This window comes from Macrobrachium nipponense, chromosome 2 (genome assembly GCF_015104395.2).
Source record: "Macrobrachium nipponense isolate FS-2020 chromosome 2, ASM1510439v2, whole genome shotgun sequence".
NCBI lineage: Eukaryota > Metazoa > Arthropoda > Malacostraca > Decapoda > Palaemonidae > Macrobrachium > Macrobrachium nipponense.
Genome location: NC_087201.1, coordinates 61,626,080 through 61,650,357, shown reverse-complemented (window position 1 = coordinate 61,650,357; position 24,278 = coordinate 61,626,080). Strand labels below are relative to the sequence as shown.

General features: G+C 44.4%; 1 protein-coding gene across 1 annotated transcript in view; it reads right to left on the bottom strand.

Annotated features, from left to right (window-relative positions):
• LOC135220640 (nuclear RNA export factor 1-like) overlaps positions 1 to 24,278 on the bottom strand; it is a 320,030-nt gene that overhangs the window by 184,615 nt on the left and 111,137 nt on the right. The window contains exons 3-4 of the mRNA XM_064257959.1: positions 16,037 to 16,143; positions 15,118 to 15,214 (exon numbers count right to left, since the gene is read on the bottom strand). Coding sequence (XP_064114029.1) covers positions 15,118 to 15,214; positions 16,037 to 16,143 — 204 coding nt within the window. The remainder of the gene's footprint in view (positions 1 to 15,117; positions 15,215 to 16,036; positions 16,144 to 24,278) is intronic.

The following is a 24,278-nucleotide window of genomic DNA, read 5'->3' as shown; positions in this document are numbered from 1 at the left end:
CCAGTCTAGTAGGAAAGCGTCGACAATCAGAGCTCTGGGGTCTTCTACCACCGAGCAAAAGACTTCCAGTCTTTTGGATAGGAATGTGGCGAAGAGATCCACATGAGGAGTCCCCCAAAGAGACCAAAGACTCTGACACACTTCTGAGTGGAGGGTCCACTCTGTGTGAAGGACCTGGTTCCTCCTGCTGAGCCTGTCCGCCCTTACGTTCCTTTCTCCCTGAATAAATCTCGTAAGCAGGGAGATATTTCTCTGGGAAGTCCAAAGCAGTAGGTCTCTTGCCAGTTCGTAAAGGAACAAGGAGTGAGTCCCTCCTTGTTTCCGAATGTAGGCCAACGCTGTGGTGTTGTCTATATTCACTTGAACTACTTTGTTCGATACCAAAGGTTCTAGGTTCTTTAGAGCCAGATGTACGGCAAATAGTTCTTTGCAGTTTATGTGCCAGGACACCTGAGCTGCTTCCCAGATGCCTGACACCTCTCTCGAGCCTAAAGTTGCTCCCCAACCCTTCTCCGACGTGTCGGAGTATAACACTAGGTTTGGGTTCTGAACCTTCAGGGAGATTCCCTTGTTCTCCTTCAATGGGGGCAACCACCATTCCAAGTGAGGTTTCATCTCCACTGGAATGGGAAGGGCGTCTGATAGATGTCCGGTCTTCCAACTCGAAGACCTCTTGAGGAAGAACTGAAGTGGACGTAAATGCAGTCTTCATAGAGGAAAGAAATGTTCGAGCAAGGAAAGGGTTCCTAGAAGGCTTAACCATTCCCTCGCCGACGTCCGTTCTTTCCTTAAGAAGAGAGAGACTTTCTCCAAGCCTTTCGCGAGTCTCTCTTGCGAAGGAAATACTCAAAAACCCCGAGAATCCATCTGAATCCCCAGATAGACTAAGTTCTCTCTGGGGGTCAGCTGCGACTTCTCGAGGTTCACGAGTAATCCCAACGACTTGATCAAGTTAATGGTCAGAATAAGGTCCTCCAAACACTGCCTCTCTGATCTGGCCCTGATGAGCCAGTCATCCAGATACAGAGAGATATTTACACCTTTGAGGTGAAGAAACCTCGCCACATTCTTCATCAGGCTTGTGAAGACCTGAGGAGCTGTAGACAGGCCGAAACACAAGGCCCTGAACTGAAAGATCCTTCCCTCCATCATGAAACGGAGGTACTTCTTCGATGAAGGGTGAATCGGGACGTGAAAATAGGTGTCCTGGAGATCCAGAGACACCATCCAATCTCCTTGGCGCAAAGCCGAAAGAACTGAGGCCGAAGTCTCCATGGAGAACTTCTCCTTCTGAACAAATTTGTTCAGAGAGCTGACGTCTAGTACTGGTCTCCAGCCCCCCGAGGCCTTCACAACCAGAAAAAGGCGATTGTAAAGCCCCGGGGAGTTTTGATCCAGCACTAGTTCTATCGCTCTCTTGTCCCACATCTGATCCACCATCAGTAGAAAAGTATCCCTCAGCACAGGGTCCCTGTATCTGGCTGACAGTTCCCGCAGAGTTGAAGTCAGGGGAGGACTGTCCTGGAAAGGGATAAGGTATCCCTTCCTTATCACAGACATTGATGAGGCGTCCGTGTCTATACGTGTCCAGGCCTCCGCAAATCCTAGGAGCCTGGCACCTACTGGTGTTTGGAGGTGTGTAGCATTATTTACCCTTCTTAAAGGGACGGAAGGCAGACCTACCTCTCCTCTCAGGAGCCTTCCTTTTTGAGGGTGCTCTGGAGGGAGGGCCTCCTCGAAAGGGCTGAAGAGACGTACTCGGTCCTCTCTTTTCAACCGTAGCAGCAGGTCTCTTCTTTCTCGATGACTGAATAAGAAGGTCTTGAGTCGCCTTCTCAGTTAGTGATCGGGAAATGTCCTTCACCAACTGAGAAGGAAACAAAAAGTCAGATAAAGGAGAGTACAAAAGTGCTGCTCTCTGAGAGTGGGAGACCGCCTTGGTCAAAAAAGCACTGCAAACTGTCCTCTTCTTAAGAAGTCCCGCTCCAAATAAAGAGGAGATTTCTAAAGAGCCATCTTGTACTGCCTTGTCGATACACGACAGTATACAAAGGAGTACTTCCGGATCGAGACCTTCTGCGTCATGCGCCTTTTTGGACATCACCCCAAGGGACCAATCTAAGAGATTGAATACTTCCAATACATGGAAGAGTCCCTTGAGGAGATGATCCAGTTCTGAAATGCCCCAAGTCACACGGGCAGAGTTCAAACCGTGTCTTCTCGACGCATCCACCAACGTCGAAAAGTCTGCTTCAGCCGAAGACGGGAGAGAAAGTCCCATATTCTCTCCCGTTTAGTACCAAATGCCCCTTCTGCCAGCGAGTCTCGCTGGGGGCATGCAGAAGACCGTCCTGACCAGCTCCCTCTTCGAATCCATCCAAGAATTCAGAGACTGAAGAGCCCTCTTCATAGAGATGGTGGGTCTCATTCTAAGGAAAGACGAAGATCTTGGCGCCTTTGTGCTTGAAAACAAAGAGCGCGGAGAGGGAGGAGCGGCAGGGGTTAAAGCGTCCCCATATTCCTCAAGAAGAAGGGCTGTCAAGACTTTGTAGCTTGACAGTCCGTCTCTTCCACGAGTCTCGTCTTCTGAGTTCTCATCCAACTCGGGGTCTAAAGGAGAATCCGTAGCTAAATCAGGAAGTCTTCTATCTGGGGGAGACAAACTCCTGATAGGAGAGGGACTAAGAGCGTGTACATAGCTCCTCTTGACTAAAGTTGGCGCCCCACGTCTGGATGGGGCATCTTGTCTGAAAGATTGTTCAGCCTTGTAAGACGCTTCGCTCTTAGATGACATCTTGCGCCCGCCTGGCGTCCTGGCTGGCGTCTCGCACTTGGCTGGCTCCTGACATCTGGAAGACGCCTCGCGCCTGGCAGACGTCTCGCGCTCGGCTGGCGCCATATGCTTGGCTGGAGCCTCGCGCTTGGATGACGCTTCGCGTCCGGAAGGCGTCCTGGCTGGAGTCTCGCGCCTGGCTGGTTCCACGCATCTGGAGGACGCCTCGCGCCTGGCTGGCGTCCTGGCTTGCGCCTCGCGCCTGGCATATGCCTCTCTAGCTCTTGCTCTAGAAAGCATTTCCTCTTCTACATGTTTGGAAGAGGAAGCTTCATGCCTAGAAGACGCCTCGCGCCTGGCAGGGGAAAGAGGACGAGACTTTTTGATAGGAAGAGAAACGTCCTTCTTGCGAGGAGGATCTCCAGCCAAAACTCCTACCAATGAGGCTAGCTGCTCTTGGACAGCTAAAAGAATTCTCTTAGAAGCTTCTCCCGCATCCTCTTCAATGGGAGGAGAAGGGGACCTCGAAGGAGAACAATCCGCTACGTCCATGTAGGGAGACGTCGACACAACCTTCGCCTTCTTGATCGAGGAGGGAGTTTCATCCGAGAAGCGCTCAGGGCTCGAATTAAAAAAAGGTTCTCTCCAATGCCTTTTCAGGGGCCTGGAAAGGTCCGAGTCCTTCCACCCTCTTTTAGGTGAAGGAGAGGGAGAGGAAGAGAAACACTCTCGCAGGACGCTTTTTCTAAAGCGGTCCTGCGCAGTCTGATGCGAAACAGAGCCTGCTGAAGGGACGTCTGACCGTTGGAGATTCTCCACGACCTCCTTAAGGCTTTCGACTTTCCTTCTCCTCTGGGCATGGGAGCTTGGAAGCGGTCTAGGCCTGGGAGCGTCGCAGAGACGATCAAACGCCCCCTCCACAACACTGGGAGCACTCATTTCACTGAACACTTCACTATCACTATCCTTACCTTGTAAGGCCACCATTTTGGACCTCATCTTGGAGATAGTAGCCTTCAGGTCGGCGATTTCAGAGGCCAATTCTGAATGTAAAGCCTGTGAATGATTCGACACAGAGGGAGAATCAAAAACATTAACATTAGATGAGATAGAATCAATAAAAGGCTCAAAAGGCCTTGTACACACACCCTTTGATGCACGTCTAACTCTATCCCTCTCTAACTTCCTCAAATAAGAAGTTAGAGTCTTCCATTCTTCAGCATTCAACCCCTCACATTCATGACAGGTATTAGTAGAAGAACATTCAAACCCCCTACATTTACGACATAAGTGTGAGGATCAACCGAAGCCTTCGGTATCCTCACCTTGCAGCCTACATTCACACACATTCTCACACTAACACTTGAATCAGACATACTGAGAAAAATCAAAAAGCAATTCAAATTCAGTCCACAGTAGCGAATGCCAAAAACCCCGATCCAGGTACGTCACCAAAAAGTCCGTTGAAACGATGATCAAAAGCTTTGAAATAAGATTTCAGGTCAGGAGGTAGTAACAACAATGTTGATACCACCGGCGACAGAGAAAATATGGTAGAAAACGGGAATGGTTCCTAGTCCTGCCACCCACGGCAGGCTGGTAGATCACCTGACCTACCTGTAGTGAGTGGCGCGAAATTTGAATTTCTGTCGGGGACGACAGTCTTAGCTAAGTATATATCTGACAGTAAGTTGATTGTATGAAAATATAAATTAGTTACAAATTTGGTATTTGTTCATATACGGAACAAACCTTCGGTCTTAACATTAGGATAGACTTACTTATTGGAGGGAGGTAAGTCTCTACAACTGACTGGGAGTTTGCCACCTTATCCATTTCCGAATATATAGGGAAATTCTAAGAGAATGGACAATGAACCTAGAACCAAAGATATAAGCGAATCTATTGGTTTCCCTCACTGGGTGTTGATACCATTCTATGGTTTACTCTTGTCCCTTACAACTGGATCCACCTTCACCCCTCTCTTCCCTATTATCTAGAGGGGTATGTTGCTACTGAAAAGTATATCATAACCTAAGATAGCTTCACAGTATGGCTGACCACCTCATCTGCATCTAGTCCGTTCCAGCACATGACAGTACTCTCCTTCATATTGCCCATAGTTAAAGGAGTAGGAAGAAAGTAGAACTACCCCCCCAAAAAAGGACCAGTCTCCTATTCATTCTACTTTCATACCTTCATCTAGACTAGACGCAAACTGACCCGCCAGGGGTACTGGATGAGCTATATCACTTGTTGGGCCGCCACCACTGGACCCAAGGAAAAAGTGTCCAAGGATCTATGGGAAATGTCTTTCAAATAAAATGAGGTGAAAGTTGTTTGGCGTTTCCACACACCAGCTTTCAGAATTCTATCCACAGACATGTTCTTCTTAAATGCCAGAGAAGCACTCAAGCCCCTGATGTCATGAGCTCTAGCTCCCACCTGGCTATCTGACCCTCTGTCTTCTGCCATATAAGCATCTCTGATCGTCTCCCTTAGCCAAAAAGATATTGTATTCCTGGACACTTCCTTCTTGTTCCGTCCTGTACTTACGAACAACCTCCGGCACCCCGGCCTGAGGTGCCTTGTTCTTCTTAAGTACTCCCTTAGTGTCCTGACAGGGCACAGAAGCATCTCATCTTTGTCATTGTCTACAAAGTCTGCCAAGGATGGTAAAGGAGTCGAATCTGCCGTCTACTATTGTTGGGTTTTGGGTCTTGGCCACGAATTCTGGAACAAACTCAAATACCATTGACCTCCAACCTCTCGAGTGCTTTATGAGATATGACAGGCCATGTAGCTCCCCCACCCCTTTGGTTGAAGCCAGGGCCAATAAGAAGACTGTCTTCAGGGTCAGGCTCCTATCCGTGGACTGCCTTAGTGGTTCGTAGGGGGGTTTTGTCAGACTACTCAGTACCATGGTCAGATCCCAATCTGGGGCTTTTAGCTCCTTTGGTGGACATGACTGTTCAAAGCTCCTCATCAGCATGGCCAACTCCCATGAAGACGAAATGTCCACTCCTTTCATTCGTAAGACTGAGGCTAGAGCTGCCCTGTACCCCTTCACTGCAGATACAGACATATGATTTTCTGTTCTGAGATATATCAGAAAGTCTGCTAACTGCTGAATAGTGGTACCGAGTGGAGACAAGTTCCCTCTACGACACCAATCACAGTATGCTGACCACTTTTCTTGGTATACTGTCGCAGATGATTTTCTGATATTTCCTGCCATCTGAGTTGCTGCTTTCTGCAAAAACCCTCTCGCTCGGAGGAGATACTTGAGTCTCCACCCGTGAAGCAATAGGGACTTCACCGACTGGTGGTACCTCTCCATGTGCGGCTGACACAGTAGGTTGCTCCATGGGAGTAACTCTCTCAGCACATCTATTAGGAGTTCCAGTAGGTCTGGAAACCACTCTGCCTTCGGCCATAACGGAGCTACCAGGGTCATCTTGAGGTTCTGAGATCGCATTACCCTGTTCAGAACCTGACGGATTAGACAAAATGGAGGAAATGCGTACACGTCCAGATTGTCCCAAGGGTGTTGTAGCGCATCTTCTGCTACTGCCTCTGCGTCTGGGACTACCGAACAATACACTTCCAACTTTTTGTTGTACCTGGTTGCGAATAGGTCTATGATCGGTCCTTCCCACAACATGAGCATCCTGTCCACTACCTGTTGGTGCAGAGACCACTCCGTTCCCAGAACCTGATCCCTGCGGCTCAACTTGTCGGCCACTATGTTTCTTTTTCTCGGAATATACCTGGCCCTGATGTCTACCAGGTTCTCTACAGCCCACTGATGAAGTTGAACTGTCATCACATGTAACTGCCGAGAAACTAGGCCTCCTTGTTTGTTTATATAAGCTACTACTGTGGTGTTGTCTGACATCAATACCACTGAGTGTCCCTTTACTCTCTCCCTGAATTCCTGTAGAGCTAGAAACGCTGCTTTTAACTCCAGCACGTTTATATGGAGTTCTCTGTCCTTGCAACTCCATTTTGCTGACACTATCAACTCCTCCATATGGGCTCCCCAGCCTTCTAGTGACGCATCCGAGAACAGCAAGAGGTCTGGAGAGGATTGTTGAAGGGGGACACCCACTGTCAGATTGTCGTCATTCACCCATCACAGCAAGTCTTTCCTCACTTCTGCCAACAAGGGAATTTGCTCGTACGGGTGATCTACTATTGGTGACCAAAACTCCTTCATCCTCCATTGTAGGGACCGAAGGTGTAGCCTTCCTTGTGGTACTAGCTTCTCCAGGGAGGTTAGGATTCCCAGCACCACCTGCCACTGTCTTGCTGGCTGTGTTTGTTTTCCCAGAAAGGCATTCACCACTTTGTTGCATTTTCTCTATTCTTTGGTCTGTCGGGAATACTTTGGCTTCTGCTGTGTCTATAACCATTCCCAGATACTCCAAACGTTGACTTGGATCCAACTGCGACTTCTCCTGATTTATCACAATACCTAGGCTGTGACAAAGCTGCAGGAGGGTCGCCCTGTCCCTGAGTAATTTCTCCCTGGACTTTGCTATCACCAGCCAATCGTCCAGATATCTTATTAGCCTGATCCCCTGAGCATGCGCCCGCGTCGACACGAGAGTGAACACTCTTGTAAAAACTTGAGGAGACGTTGTCAATCCGAAGCACAGGACCTTGAATTCGAAAGCTTTCCCTGCAAGACTGAAGCGGAGAAATTTCCTGGAAGACTGATGGACTGGGTATCTGAAAGTATGCGTCCTTTAGATCGACTGTCAGCATAAAGTCCCCGATCCTGACTGCTTGTAGAACCGTTTTTGGAGTTTCTATTTTGAAACTGATTTTCTTTATAAACAGATTCAGAGTTGACAGGTCTATTACTGTCCTCCACTCCCCGTTGGCTTTGGGTATCAGGAAAATCCTGCTGTAGAATAATGGCCTTCTGAGATTCGTGGGCATAAACGACGTGGGGTAATGGCTGATCTGTCAGGGGCGGGGTTACCTCGAACGGGATCAAATACCCGATCCTGAGAACATCCACCACCCACTGCTCTGCCCCTAGTTCCTACCACACCTTCCAGTGATTTGCCAGGCAACCCCCCACTGGTGTGGCCGAGTAATGAGAGGCGCCCATCCTATCTTCTTGAGCCTCTCCCTCTTCCCCTACTGCCCCTCCCTCTGTTGTTTCTATTGTGAAAGGGCCGATGAGTTAGCCTCTTTGGGGAAGAGGGTCTTGTGGCTCTATTAGGGATGTTATGTCTCACTGTCTTCTTCCGAGACATTTGCTGCTGTCTTCCCTCCAAAGGAGTAGCTTGACTGTTAGACGTTTTCCTAACTGCCTGCTGCACCAACCTATCGTTAGTGTCCATCCTTCTTCTATCTATCGCCTCTTCCAGTATGACCTCTGGCAACAGCAGTTGCGACTCCAAGATATCCCCATTCCTCATTGCTAACAGGGAATCCAAATCCACAGTGCGGCTTAGTCTAGCCAACACTGCATCTCTCCTCATTAGCAGGATATTTGCCCAAACATTGGCACTTACGTTTGTCAGGTACGCAATCGCCTTGGAACCTGACTGTAGTAATCTAATGAACAATGATTCATCCACTACTTTTCTTGTCACTTCCGAGGATGCAATCTTCGCCACTGCTGTTGACCAAAGATCTAACCAAGAAGCAGCCTGAAAGACAAAAGCTGTTGCTTCTAACGTAGCAGCCTCTTGGTACGTCATCGAAGGGCACTCCATTTTAACCTGATCCAAGGTTAATCCAGGCCTTAATCTTACAACATTAGGGTTCACTTGTCTAGACAGCAAAGGAACCTTCGGTGTCGTATAATATTTCCTTTGCTTCATCATTGGAGGGGGAATAAATTTAAGTGATCTATTAGATCTTAAGGAATTATCCCTTCCTGCAATCTTTGCGTTTACGTGTTGTAAGACAGAATCCGCATGACTCGAACAAGGCAATTCATACGACACCTTGGTATCCCTTTTTAATCCAAATGCCATGTCAATTCCAGAAGGAAGCATACTGGCTGGTGTTTCTGTCTTCTCCGAAAGGTTATTGAATTGACAAATCAAATCAATCACCTCTGCATACGAGGCCAGAAACTCTTGGTTTTCTCCTTTCTCCAGCTCTAATGTACCATTCTCCGTCACAAGGGATGTTGTCTCGCCCCTATCTTCTGACAGACGGCCCGGAATTCCACGGCCGCCTGCCCCTACGGCCGCGGTCTCTTTGATCTTTGCTGGCCGCCGTTGGCTCGATCCCGAATAGTCAGCAAGGGAACGAGAACGCCTCACTCTTTCTCTGCTCACAGATCTAGAGCGAGAATCTCGTCTAGATCTCCAAGATGAAGGCTCCCTTAAAACAGATATAACTTTGTCACTATTAGTATTGGTATCGTTTACGAGCGTCGGAGAACTCGGCCTCGACCTTTCATCCAGACGGACACTGCCTTCCACGAACGTATCCGCCGAGGTTGCCAACTCCCTATTCTTCGTACTTTTAATAGGAGCCTTATTGTCCTTCGTAGGTATTTTGAATGGCCTTATGGGCGAAACTGGGACCTGCATTCTATCCTCTGCTGCACCTTTCGCCGCCAACGTCAATTTTACCAGCGGTATCGTAGTTTTTGCGATCCGAACTGGCAACTCCGCATCGGCCGCTAGTCAGTCGGCCGTCAACTCTCTCGCTTGTTCGGATTCTTGCGAATGGCTTCGTCTGCTAGCCTTGTGCTTACTAGCCACTGACTTCCCTACCTTCCTGCTGACTTGGATACGACAGTCTTGGTCTGAAGATGAAGAAGAATTGATTCTTCTCTTCTTAGCCCGAGGATCAGTCGCGAACTCCCGAATCCTCCTCCAACGCTTAACTGGCGCTCGCCGTGACGTTATCGGACTTAGCGATGACGCCGAACTAGAGGAAGAAGACGAAGAAGGCGAATCACACTTTTTCTTTTTGTCTCTCTTATCCATTCTCTTCTCTATATCCTGTAATTTCTGCATTACAGTTTGCATTGTCGAGTCAGAAGGCGTATTAGAGTCTGGGTGCAGCGAAATAGGCCGAGAAGCAGTCTGTGACGTCATCACGCCTGCCATATCGGTGTGTGACGTATGTTGTGACGTCATCCCTCTCGTAGGGAGAGACTGTGAGGTTTCTGCTGGCAACCGCACGTTTGCTGCCAAACTACCTCCCACGTTCTGCATCGCTGTAAACATCGAGTTTGATGGCGTAGCCGAGGCATTAATTCCCATAAATTGCAAGCCCGGGGGATGAGGAACATTCAGCGCTGCCGGACCCTGCTGGAACCATGACGCCATATAATGCGCAAGCAAACCATCCAAGGTTGGTACGCCTGGTAGGCCTAGCGCTGACCACGTACCGTCCAACCTATGCGCTTCGTGAGCAGGAGCCTGGAACAAAGATGGCGGTGCTCCCCCTCTACTTGCTGGGAACAAAGGAGAGTGCATATTATTCATAAAATTACCCAAGGCCCCTCCTGATGTTTCCGATACTGAACCGCTAGGAGAAACCGAAGGGGTATGGGACAAATCAAAAGCAGGTGGAGAAACATATGGAGCAGCCTGGTTTATTGCCGATACAAAAGAAGCCGGTAAGGTTTGGTCATCCAAAGATGGCATCACCACCTTCCTTTTGTATTGGCTTTTCTCATAGAACTTTTTCCACTGTTCCACCGACCAACCGCGACAAACAGAACATGGATTAGTAATCGTACATACGTTTTCCCTGCACCTACTACACGTTGGATGAGGATCCCTCGACACCGAAGTTAGAAATCTAGAACATGGAAAGCCACTGACTCCTGGGCATTTCCTTTGTCTCCTTTTCGAAACGGCAGACGATCCCGATGTTGAAGCAAAAATCTCCATCATACCACTTATACACTCTTCACTCACACTGAGCACACTTGGAGAAAGAAAAGGTAATAAGAAATGAAAAATGAAATGGATAAAAACGGGCAAACTGAAAAACTGGCTTTAAATCAGATAGACAGTAACATGTCTTATCTTAAAGGCGGTAGGAAAATAACTGGGGGGTCACAGGTAGCTGTGGGCGATTCTCTGGTATACATGCCCCGTGTAACCTGGTATAAGGATGCCAATAGTCCTGGATCTCACAAGTGTAATTTTTAATTAATTACCGGTTTCCAGCTTGGCGCTAGTAAATCCTAATGTTAAGACCGAAGGTTTGTTCCGTATATGAACAAACATATTTATATTTAAGGCAAGGAGTGAGCTGTACGACCCCCCCCCCTCACATCCTCCCACACACAAAAAGGACGGGAAAGAGAGAGATGGAAAATTCTGACTGGTCCTGAGAACACAGTCTGGACCAACACAATCAGAGACAGAAAGGGAAGGAAAAACTTCCAACCCCTTACCAAGGAAGAAAACTCCTGGAAATCTGACATGGTCTTGGAATGCATCAAATCTTCAGCATAGCCACCAACAAGGCTTGACTGTAGAGCTCTTGAAGAGTCCTAAAGGAACCTAAAATAGACTGCATAGTAGATAAAGGAGCCTGTATCTGTTCTCCACTTCTCTTTAAAAAGAGTAAGAAGAAAACCAGATCTGATCCAGTTTGAAGTGCAAGCTTGTTATTGGTCATAACCAGTCTTGGAAAGAGACTATGAACACCACATGCCTATTTTAAGACATGTAATTTCCTTTGACTGCAACCAACTTCAAAACTTTTTCTTATCCTCCTCTGAAAAGACAAAGTCTGCAATTGTGTTAAGCTGGTATCACACTAGTCATTTCTTGCTTGGGGTTTTGGCCAGCATCCAGCCGATGCTCGCGAGCAAAAGCGTTGTATCGTCACACTAGGACCTCGTGGTTTCGAGGAGCAGTAGGAAAAAGTAAACAAAACTGATCAGTTATCATCATGGCGCCCAGAAATTGTCAGACAGTTGCAAGATGCGCTGCAATGATGTGTTTTCTCGGAATCTTAAGTGAATGCCAGAGTAACAAAAAACGTTTGTGGGTTCGAGAGTAGCTCAGGAGAAGAGAAGCCAAATGTCTGAAAGTACGTCCTATCAGCAGCAGCCATCTTGTTTGTTTACACTATGTGTCGCTCGCGGTTCGTGCTCGCTGCTTCCCGTTCAGACGGGAAGCCAAGATCTCGAGCTAAAAGCTCCCGGTTTTCCATTTTCAGCAGCAACGGCTCACGGCTGGAGAAAAAAAGGCCTAGTGTGAGGCCACCTTTACTGAAGCCAATCATGATGTATTAATTCCAACCCAACATTGTTCATCAGTGCACATACTGTGAGGGGCAGGTCTCTGCATCAGGGACTTAGTACTTCTGCTGCTATGTCACAGGCAGGAGTAGAAGCCCAGGAGAAAAACTGTATCCAATCCAGAGATCAGAGAATCTATCTCTGCCTATTCTAAAACATCTCCCACAAGTGGGACCAAGCACAGTGCAATGATGCTGTCAACAACAGGGTAAAACAAGATGCAATTATCAAAGGGTAACTTGGTTGCTTCCTTCAGAGCCTTGAGTTTATGAACAATTCCAATGACAAGAAAATGCCTCTCTAACTTAAGTCTGCACAGGTTCTAGGCTGGATTTCCCACTAAGGTAGGAGACAGCAACCTAATCTTCTTCCTGCTCAAAGAATCCCAATGTTCAACATCAGTCTGAGACTGTTACCTTCCAAAGATATGAAATGGCAGCAAACACGATTTCCATTATCTCCCTCATACCCTGAAACAAAAGCAGCTGCACCAGCCAGGATGACACTGCTGCATGAACGAGGTGAGCAGTAGTCCTTACCATCTGTATTGATGGGGTGACACAGAGGGGTGTATGGGCTTGGGCAATCCTAGACATTGCAAGATCCTACTCTGCCAAGCAGTCGGAGTCTGCTATTCATAGGAATACAGCCCTGCTGTAATGGTCAGAGAATCATTCCTTAGCATGTCCCTGCCAAACCATGATAACTCTGGGAGTTATGATGGCTGTAGTCCAGGGAAACACAGGCTCATGTGCTTCTGCAGAAACATGACCATGGAAAGAATTAAGTTTAGTCCTCCTCTCCTAAAAAAGTGTTTGCAGGTTAAGGGCAGAAATTGTAGTTGTCCATGGTAGCATTTTTCCACCCCCAAAAGTAAGGGTTTCTCCATCCTCTCCAATATCTGCTGAGGCTATGGGGTCCACCAAGACTGATCTGAACAGGGAACTTTGGACAAAACCAAATGACCTAGGAAGGCATAATGGGAAGGATCTTCAAGACTAGCCAAAGGTAACCAAAGAAAAAGTGGCACTGCATAAAGCTTCGGTAAGCAAGTCCTGAACTTCTCACTCATCTGTAGTTCATTAACTACCTTGTTAACCCTCTTACGCCGGAGCGGTAAATAAAAAATTGTCTCCCGTGTGCCGGAGGGGTTTCGGAGTGAGCGCGGAAGCGGAAAAAATATTTTTTTCAAAAAATCACAGCGCGCTTAGTTTTCAAGATTAAGAGTTCATTTTTGGCTCCTTTTTTTGTCATTGCCTGAAGTTTAGTATGCAACCTTCAGAAATGAAAAAAATTATCATTATCATATATAAATAATGCGATATATGATAGCGCAAAAAAGAAAATTTCATATATAATTGTATTCAAATCGCACTGTGCGCAAAACGGTTAAAGGTAACAAGTTACTTTTTTTTCATTGTAATGTACACTTAATTGTGATCATTTTGGTATATAACACATTGTAAATCAATAAAAGCAACACAGAGAAAATATTATCACAAAATAATGCATGAATTCGTAATGCGCGGACGTAAACAAATATTTTTTTCCAAAAATTCACCATAAATCTAAATATTGTCTAGAGACTTCCAATTTCTTTCAAATTGAAGACAAATGATTGAATATTACTATACTGTAAGAGTATTAGCTTACAATTGCAGTTTTCGACCATATCTGACGAGTTAAAGTTGACCGAATGTCGAATTTTTTTATATTTTTTTTATATGCAATTATTTCAAAAATAAGAAAAGCTACAACCTTCAAATATTTTTTGTTTTATTCTACATGAAATTGCGCACATTTTCATATATAAAACTCTATGAAATGCCTAATATAAAATGGAGCAAATATTCCGAGAATGGGACGTACGTATTTCGGAGATTTGTGGTGGAGAATCAGCGAGCGGAGGGAAGGAAAGATTTTTTTTTAAATTCACCATAAATCTAAATATTTTGCTAGAGACTTCGAATTTGTTTCACGATGAAGATAAATGACTGAATTTACTAGACTGTAAGAGTTTTGCTTACAATTGCGTTTTTTCGACCATTTCGGTTTAGAGTCAAAGTTGACCGAACGTGGTTTTTTTCTATTTATCGTGATTTATATGCAAATATTTCAAAAATGAGAAAAGCTACAACCTTCAATTATTTTTTGTTGTATTCTACATGAAATTGCGCACATTTTCATATACATAAAACTTTATGTAACGGCTAATTTAAAATGGTGCAAACATTACCACAATCGCACATATGATTTTTTCGGAAGAGTTACATGCGGACGTAAAGAAAATGTTATTTTTTTCATAAATTCACCATAAATCAAAATATTGTGCTAGAGACTTCCAATTAGTTGCAAAATTAAGGTAAAAGATTAAATATTACTAGAATATAAGCGTTTTAGCTTACAATTGCGTTTTTCGACCATTTCGGTAGAGTCAAAGTTGGCCGAAGGTTGAAATTTTGGCAATTATCGTTATTTATATGAAAATATCTCAAAACTGATAAAAGCTACAATCATGAGTATTTTATTGTTGTATTCTACATAAAAATGCGCACATTTTCATATACGTATAATACTTCATGTAACGGCTAATTTACAATGGTACAAAAATTATGTCAAAGTGACAAAATAATTTCCGAGATGTGTCACAGATACTTTTTAGTGCGGCAAGAAAGAAATTCGCGCTTGTGCGCCTGCGTAACGATTGTAAACAAAACAACACCTTGATCCGTGAACTCCCAGCATCCCCCAAGGCGCGTGATTCAAAAGTTTTAGGCTGGTAGGCCTATAAGTATTTTTCCGCGAATTTTAAAAAAAACTTTTGTAAGTCGACGTAAAATACGTCCAGTCGGCACACGGGAGACAAAAAATGTTGACGTAAAATACGTCCAGTCGGCGTAAGAGGGTTAACAGGCTTCAATGATGAGACCAGCTTCAGCAGATGGTAATCCATACTAATATGTCCTGTCATATACTTCAATTTCTCTTAAGTTAGTATAAGTGCTTATGAGCTTCAGCTTAAGATAAAGGGGATTTACAACAATCAACAATCAAAAAACCATCCACCACTTTGAGCTATTCTGTAAAAACTTACAATAATTTTATTCCATCCAGCTTTAATGAATGAATTCTGGTTATGTTTGTCTCTGTTCCCTTTCTTGTAGCCACGGGCCTTATACATCCCTTCACGCCTGAAAAGTAATAGGGAAACAAAAATTACAAATCAACACCTATGAAGCATCTTGGGATTGCAGATTATTTGTATACTTAGGAGTGCATAAACACTACAGTATTACATGTCATAAGCACATGTATAGTAGTACACACCACAAACAAGATCATAAAGAAATGAAAAATTTTCTAAAAGATGTGATGTCCAGGGACTGAAATAAAATTATTTACAAGACTGAACTGGTTTTGGTATGCCATAAGAAGAGGAGAACAATTAGAGAAGATTAGTGGTGGTTATTCAAGTATCATGGATAAAATCAACAAGAAGGCCCAGAAGAAAATAAAAAGCTAGCAGTTATGAAGACTTGGACTGGATGGAAATTAAGCAGAAAATAAACAGAAGCAGAATAAAGTGAAGAGGGCTCATTTTATGCCCAATCCTCTCAAAAGGAAAACCTGATGAAATGACAATAATGATGACAATAAATGGTTTACAGATTTCAATACCCATACAACAAAGTAATGTACTAGTATTAACTGTATTCTATTCAACATGAGATGAGATTAAAATGAGACAAAACAAGCTTAAAAGTAGGAACATCCATAGTAACAAGAAGTACTTATAGGGCACAACAATTCAATTCAGAATCTTTTGTAAAACAATAAAATATACATGAAGAATTTAGAAAGTACTGTCAAAATAAACAAAGAAGTCTTTTAACCATGGCTTTAATAGCTAAGTACCTCAAAAATAAAATTCCACTTTTTTTTTTACATTTTGATAGTGTAATTCACATTCTCCTAATGCATTTAATTTTCAGATACTCTGCAAATTTACTTACCTATTACTATTCCTACCACCATCTTCATCTGTATATCCCTGCCTGTTATTACGGTGGCCACGAAAATTACCTCCTCCACGCCTGTCTTTATCTCCCCGCCAGTGACCCTGAAAATTATTGATGGAATCACATTAACATTCAACATTCACATCATTCCCTAAAAAAGAATGAAAACTAAAACTTTTCTTTTCAACTTACAAGACATAAAAGAAACTCTTTAATTGTCACAAAAAGATTGTTTTATTTTTTTCCTCTTTCCAAATATGATATTTTCATCTACAACTATAACAGCCATTTAGCAAGTACTACTTATGTTAACCCTTAAACGCCGAATGGACGTATTAAACGTCGAGTCAAAATCTCCCCCGATTTCCGAATGGACGTACCATACATCGGCTCAAAAAAGTTTTTTTTTAAATTCGCGGAAAAATACTTATAGGCCTACCAGCCAAAAACTTTTGAATCACGCGCCTTGGGGGATGCTGGGAGTTCACGGATCAAGGCATTGTTTTGTTTACAATCGTTACGCAGGCGCGCAAGCGCGAATTTCTTTCTATCGCACTAAAAGTATCAGTGACATCTCAAAAATTATTTCGTCACTTTGACATAATTTTTGCACCGTGTTAAATTATCCGTTACATGAAGTATTATATATGAAAATGTGCGCAATTTCATTTAGAATACAACAAAAAAGTAGTCATGATTGTAACTTTTATCAGTTTTGAAATATTTCCACATAAATAACGATAAGTGCCAAAATTTCAACCTTCGGTCAACTTTGACTCTACCGAAATGGTCGAAAAACGCAATTGTAAGCTAAAACGCTTATATTGTAGTAATATTCAACTATTTACCTTAATTTTGCAACAAATTGGAAGTCTATAGCACAATATTTCGATTTATGGTGAATTTATGAAAAAACTTTTTCCTTACGTCCGCGCGGTAACTCTTCCGAAAAAAATCATACATGCGATTGTGGTAATGTTTGCACCATTTTAAAATTAGCCGTTACATAAAGTTTTATATATGGAAATGTGCGCAATTTCATGCACAATACAACTAAAAACAACCCATGGTTGTAGCTTTTATCAGTTTTGAAATATTTTCATATAAAAAATGATAACTGACAAATTTTCAACCTTCGGTCAATTTTGACTCTACCGAAATGATCGAAAAATGCAATTGTAAGCTAAAACTCTTATATTTTAGTAATATTCAATCATTTAACTTCATTTTTTAACAAATTGGAAGTCTCTAGCACAATATTTCGATTTATGGTGAATTTATGAAAAAAATAAAATTTTCCTTACGTCCGCGCGGTAACTCTTCCGAAAAAATCATACGTGCGATTGTGGTAATGTTTACACCATTTTAAATTAGCCGTTACATAAAGTTTTATATATGAAAATGTGCGCAATTTCATGTAGAATACAACGAAACATAATTGAAGGTTGTAGCTTTTCTCATTTTTGAAATATTTGCATATAAATCACGATCAATAGAAAAAAAACCATGTTCGGTCAACTTTGACTCTACCGAAATGGTCAAAAAACGCAATTGTAAGCAAAAACTCTTATATTTTAGTAATATTCAATCATTTACCTTCATTTTGCAACAAATTGGAAGTCTCTAGCACAATATTTCGATTTATGGTGAATTTATGAAAAAACTTTCCTTCCCTCCGCGCGCGGATTCTCCGCCATAAATCTCCGAATTGCGTACATCGAATTCTCGGAAAATGTGCTCCGTTTCATATTAGGCATTTCATAGAGTTTTATATATGAAAATGTGTGCAATTTCATGTAAAATAAAAGGAAAAATATTTGAAGGTTGTAGCTTTTCTCATTTTCGAAATATTTGCATATAAATCACGATAAATAGAAAAAAAACCACATTCGGTCAACTTTGACTCTACCGAAATGGTCGAAAAACGCAATTGTAAGCTAAAACACTTACAGTATCGTAATATTCAATCATTTGTATTCATTTTGAAACAAATTGGAAGTCTCTAGAACAATATTGAGATTTACGGTGAATTTTTGAAAAAAATATTTTTTTACGTCCGCACGTTACGAATTCGTACATAATTTTGTGATAATATTTTCCCGGTGTTGCTTTTATTGTTTTACAATGTATTATATATCAAAATGATTGCAATTTAGTGTACAATACAACGAAAAAAAAGAAACTCGTTAGCTTTTACCGTTATTTGCACAGCGTGATTTTAATACAATTATGTATGAATTTTTTTTTTCGCTACCATATTTACATATGATAATGATATTATTTTTCCTTTCTGATGATTGCATACTAAACTTCAGGCAATGACAAAAAAAGGAGCCAAAAATGAACTCTTAATCTTCAAAACTAAGCGCGCTGTGATTTTTTGAAAAAAATATTTTTTCCGCTTCCGCACTCACTCAAAACCGGCTCCGGAATTCGGGGGAGTTTTTTATTTTTACCGCTTCGGCGTTTAAGGGTTAAGATGGTATGGCCACCTGATGAAAAGAGAAGAGCAACACATGGCAAGAGAAGTGATGAACGTGGAGGTGGATGGAACACAAAGGAGAGGAAGACCTGAGACCAGGTGGAGAGATTGCATTAGAGATGATATGAGGGAGAAGGTAGTACAGAAGGAAATGACACAGGACAGAGGTAGATGGAAGAGACTCATTAAAAACGGTGACCCCGAATAGGGATAAAGCTGGGAAGAAGAAGAAAGAAGCAAGTACTCTTTATGACAGAAGTACCCTAAGTGGCACCAATGGTTATTTGCAGTCCACCTGCAGCTCCTGCTGCACTTTTTGTTCTTTATTTCTTTACATCCATTAATTTTAGCCTTTTCCCACTTAGCTAAGATACTTCTTTACCCTGGTCATTCACAAACTTTCAGTCCCTTATCAGCAATTCCTTCTGGCCAGTGACTTGGTTCCCCATAACCACCAACCAATCCTCATGCAAAGCAACTGAAAACATACAATAAAAGGTCTGGGTTCAGGGACTCTGTGGACTTCCCTGCCAGAAGCACTACTATGGACACCCACCAATGAAAGGAAAAGACCAATTCTTGGTTGCATGGCTCCAACTCATGGTCTGACCGAGTCTCTCTCTGTGCCAGCGTCTTTTAAGTGCTAATGCTGCGGTATCATACAAAGTCAAGAACTCGGAACTAACTTCTCATGAGAAGATATGAGACCTAAGCTATATAAACAGCATTAGCAGGCATGCTCCCTGAGGAGGAGAATTCTCTCATAATTAATAACAGATTGTCCACTACAGCTTGTGTGGGAAAATCTTGAACAGAAGAGAATCCAACACCACACTCCAGTAGGTCACTTTTTGTGTAGGTCCAGCGATGCCTTGCAACATTCATCAGTAAGCCTATGGCTTTTACAAGCAGTACAGGCTCTCTTGCCCTCCTCAGGCCAAACCCCTGGACTTCACAAGATAATCCAGTCATCCAAGTAAAAAAAATCTCTTTACAGTGGACCCCACGTAATTGTGTTCTCAGGATTCGCGGATTCACCTATTTGCGGATTTTTCTGTAGAACCTTTCTGAAAATTATTCACAGCTCTCCAATACTGGCAGATGTGATTATTTTCGTACAGCAACATTCTGTATTTTCATACTATTTACTATATAAGTATGACATTAAATATCATAATGATATTAAATCACACGGGTACTTACTGGTGGTGAATATTGATTTTACTACATGAGATTACTGGCCAAAACCCTGGTCCTCCTTATCCTGTCTAAGTAATACCTGAGTGCCCTTCCTGGGCAAAGGACCCTTTCCTCCTCCTCTGGTCCTAGAATGTCCATCAGGTTTTTAATGGAGAAGGAGTGTGGCCAGGGATTAGATGGAGATTCGTTCTTAGCTAGGAAACCAACCTAGGTATAGACAGTGTCTCCCTGAGCAAAACTGAAGCTTCGAACAAGGGGAGAACGGTAGTTAACTGCTTGTCCGATCGTGCGCGCGCCCGTGCGCCCGAGAGGTGAAGAATCACTTTTGCTTTAGGCCCATGCAAAAAGTTGCAGAGTGAGGGGTGGCATGAGGTGGGACTATATGTAAAGGACCTCAGGTTTGTATAGTTAGGAAAAATGCAATTTTCGACAAATTGTCATTTGTTCCGATACGTAATACAAACCCTCGGTCCTTTAACAATAGGAAGACTCACTTCTTGGTGGGAGGAATCTGAGTCTTTTTGGTGAACAGACTGGTGTTCGTCCAACCCTGGAGTACCTCCCTGGTCGTAAGAGCAAGGGAGGGATCCAAACCTCTGTCCGATTGATCGGGGTGTGCACCGCAGGATCAATGGTCAGACCTCTGGGCCAAGTACTAAGGAGGGAGGCAGGCCAAGCGTATCTCTTCGTACCAGCAAGCAAGAACTTGTTCCTGTTTGCAAGAGACAATCATAAAATGATGGGTTGTCTCAAGTTGGCATCCACTTCCTCCCCCTTGTTGGAGGAAGTGGTGGATATTTACTCCTATCCCTACTGAAAGGGATAGGATGGTGCTCTATTGAGTAGCTCACCTGCATCTCGTCCTTACCCAGCAGGGTGATGACCGTGTCCCTCTACCCAGAGGTAGAGGGAAGAAAAAGATGGGAAGAGGAGCCAGTCACACTCTCATTCCTCATCCATTCTTACGGTCACATCCAGGATCGATGCTGTTCAGCCTGCGAGGGTCTGGGTTAACTACACAACGTGTTGAGCAACCACCACGGTTCCCAAGGAAAAAGATCCAAGGAACTGTGGGCAATATCCTGAAGGTAGAAGGAGGTGCATGCGGTCCGGTTGGACTAGGCGCCTGCCTTCATTACCTGCGCCACGGAGAAGTTCTTGCGGAACGCGAGAGAATGATGAAGAGGCGTCCACACTCATCCTGGGTGTCGAGTTTCTTCAGACAGCTCCGTCGCGCCTTCACAGGACAAAGCAGCATAGCCTTCGTATCGGAGGCGGTGAAGTCCATTAGGGAGGGTATTGTGAAGGACTCGAACCAATCGTCAGTTACCGAAGGGTTCTGAGTCTTCGCTACGAAGATCGGTACGAAATCGAGCGTCACAAATCCCCATCCCTTTGTGCTTGACTTCTCAAGAGAAGTCATGCAGTTACCTAAGACGAAAAGAAGGGAATAGTCGTATGACCTATCCCTCTTCTCGACTTTGGTTATGTACAGTACTCATACTGACAAGCTATTAAGACGAAGTAATGTTTGCTCTGGAACAACCGAACTAAGTCCACAGCATAGTTCGTAACTGACTCGGGCGCTCTGACAGCTGCCGACTGACTGTTTCGGAATCGGGCAAGTTGTCCAAAGCATCCGGGTAAGTCACGTGACCTTCGCCCTTTAAAGAGTTATGCTGAGAGACCAAACAAATAAAATATTTGTTAGTCACCGATGCCGGACGGCGCGGCGATGATTCTCTTAATGCATAAGCTCAAAAGGCGAAAGTCAATTGCCTTCAAAAGACCGAGGTCCTCTGATGGCAAGAAAAATCTCATAGACGTTGAATCTCAGCTTAAGGAGAAAACAACACTATGTGACGTTGAAGACGAATGTAGGCAATGAATGCAACCTACGTCTTCCAGCTGAATCGAGAGAAGGAATCTTCAAGATTTCCTAAAACCTGTGCTTACAAAAATGACTGAAAACGCTAACCGCCATTTTCATTGCTGTCCGGTGTTGCAGTGAAAGCGGGCGTTCTTCAGTAATGAAACACAGGGGAGAGCCGCCTGAAGAACTGCTTCTCATGGGCTGAACGTTTGGAAGTAGAGCTGGCAGGTGTGGGAGTAGGCGATGTCTTTCAATACATCTGCTAATCCGGGGTGAACAATGAACAATTGCACACTCCGAATACAAGATATTTTGAGGACAAACTCAGATTCCGCAAAAAAAAAAAAATCATTCGCATTATCGAGATACGATGCAGCAAGAGACTATTACAGAATTCTGTTACCGTGCGGTAAACAGAAAAGATGAGAGTCGAATAGATATCTCTGTTTAAAATTCTCGCAATACCGAAGACGATGAATACTAGCGTCACAGCAGTAGATGGTCATTCATGTATGCGAGAATCCCCATTAATCAGAGACTTAAGTCCGTGATTGTTGGCAGAGATACGGTTGGTATTCAATCAAGCAGGTGAGAAAGACATAACCAACCGTCTATCTCAAAGCGGCAGCTGGTACTGAAATGCCTCGGGCAATTCAATACGCAGTAGCTGTCGCTGACTCCTCCATCCGGGGTGGCCAGTAAATCCTTTCCACGAAGGAATGCGTTCGGCTAGAACCACCGAGCATAAAAAGATATGCTCGAGCATTATATTTATGCGAAACGAATTTCGGTAAATATAAAAGCTTAAATGGTGTTGTTGTGACAACACCATAAGTATATGAAAATGAAACTGGAAACTCCTGGGAGGTTGCAGGCAGCCCGAGTTTTGCAGTTCAATTAGAATACTTTTCGTCTAAGTCGCAATCCGTAGAATAAAACCAGGATATGCGCCTAACCCCTCGGACCATTCAACTGCTTAGCAGAATCATGTCGCGAGGTTAATATACGTAGTATATTTGTAGGATTCTGAACAACGATCTCCATCCTAAATTCTTTCCTTCAAGAAAACAAAATAAGGATTGGAGATCGACCACCTTCGGTCTCTATCAAAGAGAGAGAAGAAGTCTTCCTCGAAGGAAAGCTTCAATGGTGAACAGAATACTAAGACGGTAGTTCAAGCCAAACTGGATATTCCCGTCCGTTCTTCTTATTCCTATTGCCAGGTTGGTCGCCTATTGTGAGATAGTCTTCTTTCAGCAGCCAGTCTTCTTCCTAATGCTAGAAATTCCAGGAATTCGAGCATAGGCGAGGTTCCCGATTATCGTGTAACATATCGGGGCATTCTCGTCTCGCTCACTTTGGACCGTGGTCTCGCCTAAGTGTTTGGAGATCGTAAGAAACTCTAACACTCTGAATGCGCTAGAAATTCCGTAGAATTCTAAGCAGTCTGCGAAACCCCCACCGAATTCGTCAAACGATATCGGCTGGTGGTCCTCTCGATTCCCGTAGAAATCGAGAATGGGGCAGGATCCCTTCTCAACGACCGGGGCTTACGTCAGGTAGGACCCGAAGGTCCCCCCGGTAGCGCAGTCCACAACGTGGAATCCTACAGAGAAATCTCTGTAGGATCCCTCCCCTTTCCCTCGTAGCCGTAAGGAGAGAGGGAATGGGGGAGGAATTGGATACTCGCTCCCGCCCTTCCCAGTGGAACTAGCAGTTGGAGAAGAGTAGGAGCAGCCATCGCCTTGCGGCAGTGGCCTCTCAGAGTCTGGGAAAACGTATCGTCAGGAGAAAACGTTTTCCCGAGGAGGGTTACGAACTCTCACTGTAGGTAAGGGTCTGCCGCCACTGTGAACGTCGTCTGGGTGGGGCTGATCGACACCTGACAGGAGAGAGCCGATACCGTCCTCCGACTCATTCCAGTCCTCGTCGAGGTCGAAACCTCTCAGGAGGACCGAAGGATTACTTAAATACGGTGTCCGAAGACACGTAGAAACGCCGCTGTCGCAGTAGATGGAGGTGGAAGTAGCTTTGATCGACCGGCCAGAACTGAGAGAGCCTTCTTGTCCGGAGACGAGAGACTCTGGTTCAAGACAGAATCGCAAGCTCCGATCGCGGCAAACCCACCGTCGGTTTGGGTTCCCTCTCGGGCCCCAAAACGACTCGAGCAGAGACATGGGCTCTGCTGGTGGGAGCGGCGATCCTTCCCCCAGGTCGTTGTGCTGACGAATCAGTGCAATAACCTGGGCAAAGTTACTCTGAATCTCGGAAGTTACAGCGTCTTGAGGAGTAGGATCGTCCAGTCCCTCCAACAAGAGCAGCTCCCAAGACCCTCCTCCTTCAGAAGAAGGACCAGCAACAGATCCCTGACGGTTGCCTCCAATCACTTGCGCGTACGTCCTGGCTGGTTCTAAGACAATACCTGGCACGTGCGGCGTCGTGACGGGATCGTGAGCGGCGCAATCTCACGATCACTCCTATATACCTCGCTCTTCCTGGCGTATGCCAAGGCAAGTTGAATAAGGTATCGGAGAGACAGAACTGACGCTACCCCCCCCCACCCCCCCCCCCCCCGTGACGGTCGCCTCCAAATCCACTTGCGCGTACGTCCTGGTTGGTCCTAAGACCATATGTGGCACGTGCGGCGTCGTGACGGGATCGTGAGCGGCGCACCTCTCACG